Source organism: Alternaria hordeiaustralica, assembly GCF_023758085.1.
Source record: "Alternaria hordeiaustralica strain BMP 2776 chromosome Unknown scaffold_11, whole genome shotgun sequence".
Lineage (NCBI taxonomy): Eukaryota > Fungi > Ascomycota > Dothideomycetes > Pleosporales > Pleosporaceae > Alternaria > Alternaria hordeiaustralica.
Genome location: NW_026056783.1, coordinates 1 through 6,104, shown reverse-complemented (window position 1 = coordinate 6,104; position 6,104 = coordinate 1). Strand labels below are relative to the sequence as shown.

General features: G+C 46.0%; 2 protein-coding genes across 2 annotated transcripts; both read right to left on the bottom strand.

Annotated features, from left to right (window-relative positions):
* Nucleotides 1-265: 265 nt before the first annotated feature.
* J4E84_005932 (uncharacterized protein) lies at nucleotides 266-1,896 on the bottom strand (the record flags this gene model as incomplete). Its single annotated transcript, XM_049388524.1, has 4 exons — nucleotides 266-466; nucleotides 644-781; nucleotides 834-1,828; nucleotides 1,890-1,896. The coding sequence occupies 4 exons, from the start codon at nucleotides 1,894-1,896 to the stop codon at nucleotides 266-268; spliced, it is 1,341 nt and encodes a 446-aa protein (XP_049243423.1).
* A 1,504-nt stretch (nucleotides 1,897-3,400) lies between these two features.
* Nucleotides 3,401-4,483, bottom strand: J4E84_005931 (uncharacterized protein; the record flags this gene model as incomplete). The annotated part of the gene is made up of 2 exons (XM_049388523.1): nucleotides 3,401-4,245; nucleotides 4,303-4,483. The coding sequence occupies 2 exons, from the start codon at nucleotides 4,481-4,483 to the stop codon at nucleotides 3,401-3,403; spliced, it is 1,026 nt and encodes a 341-aa protein (XP_049243422.1).
* Between the last annotated feature and the right edge of the window lie 1,621 nt (nucleotides 4,484-6,104).

The window sequence follows — 6,104 nt, the reverse complement described above, 5'->3', positions numbered from 1 at the left end:
GCGATGCTCGCTAGCCCTAGCAGTTGCAGCAACAGGGTAAGTACTTTTTACTTTGCGATTGGGCTGTTATCTGCCAGCTCACATCGGGCCTATGATACCTTGCAGTTCCACTCCGCTACTGCACGTTACCATGTCAATCTCGTCCTCGATTGCTCAACTACTCTATCTGTCATTCCAAGTATAGCAACCGACAATCACAGTCGCACCCAGAACCGGGTACTCAGCTACCCGACGGGCCGTCGCTGCTGCGATACGTTCCTCAACATCAGAGACCCTGTCGCCTTACCATGACCTTGACTTGGAAATCCCTCGGCTTGACGAACCAGTAATTCGTCGTTTCCCAATCTGCAGCCTGCAGGTGGGGGGCGAGCGAAAAATCAAAGTCGCGCACCAGCATGGGGATTAGCTTCGACATTTCCAAGTGCGAAATGTGTCTTCCGATGCACGTTCGTGAGCCTAGACCAAACTGTTGCCACTTTTGTTAGCCGCTGTCTATCGTGAGAGAAAAGAGATGAAGGATTTGGTGAGGCTGGCTGAGATGGCGAAAGAGGCAATGGTGAACGAGTGGCGTTATGTTTGTGAAAACGACGATGCAGCGGTCGGCAGAAGCCGAGCAAGGTGACATTCGGGTGCTACGACTTACCGGCATCCAGTTGCGGTCCATGAGACTAAGCTTTTCTTTATCGGAGCTGAGCCAGCGCTCAGGTCTGAACACGTCTGCGTCAGGGCCGAAAACAGATGTGTTGCGGTGAGCCACCCAGGAGTTGATTCCGACAATAGTCTACACAAGCAGTCAGCCTAGAGAGCGCGATTTGGCATGCACGGCAACTTACGCCCTCGGGAAAGAACTGATCACATATGCTCGCTCCTCCAGCGGGTACCACGCGCTCGAGTGGCAGGCCAGTAGCTGGGTGCATTCGCAGCGCCTCCTTCATGACGGCTTGAAGATACGGCATTTCCTGGCTTTCCTTGAATGTGATGTAGTGGCCAATCTTGCCTTCGCGCTGCCGCTCGTCGATCTCTTGACGCAGAGTCTCGAATGTTTGCGGGAACTTGAGTAGGTAGTAGAGGATTGCAGAGAGGCTGATTGCTGTAGTATCTGAACCAGCGACCATGTTCGACACGCAGCCCATGCTGAGATGGTACATTGTAAACGCCTTGGGGTCATCTGCGTTCTTCTTGAAGAATTTGGAAAGGAAGTCCATGCTCGTCTTGCCTTCCTCAATGCCATCGACAGGAATGGCTTTGGTCTGCTCCTTCTCGTGTTCCGCAATGCGCTCTTGCGTGAACTTCATGACATACGCCCTCCCAGTGCCTGTCGGACCAGCCAGCCAATTTCGGATGGGAAAGAGATATTTGTGCAGCCAGGAGAAGATGCCCGTAAAGGTAGCGTACCACAGGTGATCTTCGAGAGCCGCAATCACGCCACGGATATCCTCACCCCTATCCAAGAAGCCCAGTCGCTTCGAGTATGTGATCAATCCAATAACATCGAAGGCATAGCATTGCAGCCAGTGCCCCATGTCGGCATACGCACCCGCGCTCGCTACCTCCTGGAGGCGCTGGCTGAACAGGTCTGTGCACTCGTCGACGTACGGCTCGTAGCTGACGAGCGATGACATGGTGTATGCGCTTTGATATTGCCTCCGGTTCTCGCTGTGTCTTGGTATAGATTGGTCGGCGAAGAGGGACCACTGCGAGGGCGACGGGTTCTGCCAGGTTGCGTACCACGAAGACTTTGGAAATTTGGCGCCATGCCCGTAGACAGTTTTCTGAGCATCGGGAGAGGAGAGGGAGTATCGATTCGGACCGTAGCGGACTATTTCGCCTGTGGTAATAGTGTAAGTATGGTATCAGGACAGATCAGGAACAGGCCGGCAGGGTCCAACTCACCATGCTTTCGATGCAGCTCAATGTTGTCCTGTTCAAAGCCTCCTCTTCTCACTCTCCAAAGATACCACAGGTCTGTGAACCGCGTTGAGGCTGGTCCAGGCACATTTCGTAATGGTGAAGATACATTTTTGAAGAACGGAAAGAGGATGCGCGCGACAACTGCTACGACAGCTGCGAAAACAAGGACTTCGGAATGCATTTTGACAACCTCAGTCACAGATACAACAGCAGTCTAATCGCGACGTGCTCTTATAGCTTCCGCGACGCATTTCGCGCGATCTGCTACATGTTTAGGCTCGTCCGAAGGTTCGCTGTGCGGGGAAGCGATGACGCGCGGAGAAGGGCGGATGGCGGGAGCGGGATGTGGAGCGGAGTCTAGCATGCTCGTACGAACATTGGAGGGATTCTGGAGACTTCACATCAAATGCGTTCGGCATATACTGGCCATTTCGCGGTTGAGAGATGATACAGCGAACCGCGTTGTTAGGTGAATGGGATTGATGTGCAGACATCAAAGTCGTATAGCCGAGGTAAACGCGTCCTTGACACGAACTGCATCCGATGAAGAAGCACCACCATCCCACCATGTCAACACTAAAAGTATGCCTACGGATTCTTCTATTTTCAGATGATCTGACTGTTCTACAGAAAGCTGGGGAACAATTAGGAGAATCAAGGTTCTCAGACTTACCAACCATCTGAGCCATTGCTGCATGCATCCTGCTCAATGTGATCGCACCGACGAAATCTTCGCGTCGCGCATCTACAAGTATCCAAAGCTCCATTCTAGGTACAGGGCGTCATCGTGTGTAACAGCATTTGTGTATTAGCCCAGACGAGCAGAATAAACAACCACGGGGAGTACTCTACACTCCCCTCCACATCCCGACTAGAAACCAGATTAGACAAAGGCCTTGGGGAATACGCTCATCTATCGTGAGCATCGGGTTATTTGGAACCGAACACGTTGAGATTCCTACTTTGGCGGTCGCACCATCGGGAAGGTGCGACTGCGCAACTTTCAGTTCCAAAGCTCAGGTGGCTTCTTCACATCTACAGAGCCGAACTCGGTCTCCTCATCACAAACCTGAGGTTTCGTTCCGCAGCAATAAAGCAGTGGCAGCGCTTTCTGGATACATTCCAACAGTCGGCTATATTCCCTGGAGAGCCAATGAGGCTCGTGCCGACCCGGTGACGTTTGTTCATGGCAGCAGCAGCAATGACATCTCCCAGTTAGCCTCTATACAAGTAGCGCAGAGGGTACCAACACGCAGAATTTTGGTATCGCGGTCATCAGCTGAGCCTGGAATACAAGAGTCATGAAACGTTATCCAAAAAGGCCGACATTGATGCAAGGACGCATTGACATGATATTTGAGCTGCGATTGCAGGATCTAGGCGTAGCTGCTACGACGAGCAATCCATGACCGAGGGACAGGTCATGGCGGAAATTAAAGTTGTCATGGTAAACGCAGTGAAAGGTATCCATTTTTTATCATGTACATATCTAGAAGGCAAGTTGCCACATGTCTGTCAGACGCTCGTTGTTCTCACCAAGCCCACCATGAATGATGACACTGTCGTTGCCGCTCTCAGCCTTGACCACATCAGCATCGAACCAACCACGGGGGTCAGGAGTACCATCGCTGCCATCGGGGTGTAGTTGAGTCCACCACTTCTCGCTGATGTCATAGATCCAGACGTCTTTCAACATCTTGCCTGCACCGGCATGACCGAGCGATGAAGGGTCATGTTCACCGAAGAGTGTAAGGAGCTTGTCTTTTCGAGCCAGCTTCACTGGCAGAAGAACACAGACACTGCGAGCTTCAGGTCCATCGTTGCCATCCGCTTTGAATGTGTCAGTTGACCAAGAATTGTTGGCAAGGTCGAAGACGTCGATACTACCACCCTGCTCCGTGGTTCCATCAAATCCATTCATCCTGTAAAGCTTTCCACCACTGTAAGCGATAGAAGTTCCTCCTCGATGTGGTGCCGGAGCGTCGGGGGCTTGTTTCCATGTACGTTCGTTGATGTTGAACATCCACAGATCTGAGAGACGGCCACTTGCGGGACATCCAGCATGGAGGAAGAAGGTATCTTTGCCATCACTAGTAGAGCAGTGATAACTGCGAGCTGGTGGATATGGCGCAGATGAATCAGCAGGCATGATCTTGGACCAGGCTGAGCTTGAGGGGTCGAAGCACCACACTGCGCCATCTTCCTCTATTGGGGCCATGTCGATGCCACCCCGACCAGAGAAAAGGTACATTTTCCCATTCAGTACAGCTGATGCACTTCCAACGCGAGAAGTGGGCGCAGAAGAAACAGCCTTCGTTTCCAAACGCTTTGCGTCTGTGGCGTCGTTAGTGCTGTACCTTGATGGCCTACTACAATGAGGGGAAGTAATACCAGACTTGAGCGAGACAATATCGACTTTATCATCCAGCGGCTCCCTTGGCTTCACTTCACCACCGAAGATGCAGACATGATCGTCGATAACGGAAAGGACTTGGGAAGATCGGCGCAGACGTTCGTCGTCGAGAAGACGCTTCCAGGAACCTTTGATCGTACTGATGGGCATCATAGGCATCGTTGCAGTTTGTGAACTCTGAACTGGAACGGACAGCAAGTGACTATGTCAAACCTGTAGTCCTAGATTAGTGATATATAGCTCAGATCAAAGTCGAGGATTGCGTCATGTGCGGGTGGTAATACACCTGCCAGGACGCAGGCCATCTAACTAAGGGCGCGCCGAGACATAGCATGCTAAGGCATCTGTGCGCAGTTAATGCGCACGCTAAAGTAGCGCCTTAGTAGATTAATTATAGATTATTCTAGGAATAATCCTACCTAAACAATAATAATATAACCTTACTAAACCTCTTTACTAAACTACGCTACCTATAATAGCCTACTAAATCTAGAGTGTACTCTAAGAAAATGTATAAACTATTTCTAGATTAATCTACAAATAATTCTAATAAATTTAGCCTACTTATAAGTAATTTCTCTAGCTTAACTAATACCTATTTAGGTGCCTGTCTTTTTCTACTAACGCGCAAAGTAAACCTATTATCTATATAGGTTAGCTATACTACTATATTAGAATCTAAGGCAGAATTCTTTATAGAGTATAAATTATTTCTAGATTGTTTCTTAATTATTTCTAACATTTCTCTTAGCAGAAATACACAAGTTACGCTGCGCTTAAGAACTATCTACGCTAAGCTTACTAGCTAAGAATAGCGTTTACTAGGCAAGTTAGAAATTCTACTAACGCCTAGATCTAAGCTAAGATATATAAGTTTATTTAAATTGTTTCTTAATTAATTCTTAATTAATTCTACCTAAGTTTCTATATTTAGATTATAGCTACTTACAACGCTATTACTAACCTCTCTACTAACTCTTCTACCTCTTCCGCTAACTCTACGCCTGTACAGGCTTCCGCCTAGCTAGAATCTAATAACAAGTCTAAGTTAGATTATTTGTTAAACAATTTAGACTATAAGTTAGATTAATTAGTAAATAATTTAAACTATAACAATTTTAAGAACTCTGCTGCTGCACTAGATAATAAGAAAGAAAAGAAAGAGCAGAAAGACTAGAAATACTCTCTCTAGAACATTATCTAAGTTAATAATTTAGAGAGAGAATAGGTAAATTATTTCTTAAACGTTTCTAAATTATTTCTAACTTTTACAGCTTAACTTTACTACTATAACTAACATAGTTAGAGACTACTATAATAATTAGCCTAAAGATAAGCTCTCTTACTAGGCGTGTAATATTAATAGCCTAGACATAGACTATGTTTAAGGTAAGTTTTATTTAGATTATTTCTAGAACAATTTAGAATTATTTCTAACAGATTTAAATTATACCTTTTTCTAGAATAAAGAGAACAAGTGTAAATCTCGCTAGTTCTTCTTATACTTTTCTTCTAAGCGTTTACCTACTCTCTCTAAGAGTAGTAGTTCTAGTAGGTAGTTAGGTGCTATTTCTAAGTAAATTGTTTCTAGAATAGTTTAGAATTAATTTAGTATAAAAAGATGTATAGTATAAATAAAATAAATAAATATTCTACAACTCTCTCTCTACTATATACTTTGTAAATAAGTACTATTATTATATTATTAATAAGAATAATATACTATATCTTACTTAGTAGAATATACTAAGTAAAATATAGTTAATTATAAAGTATTTTT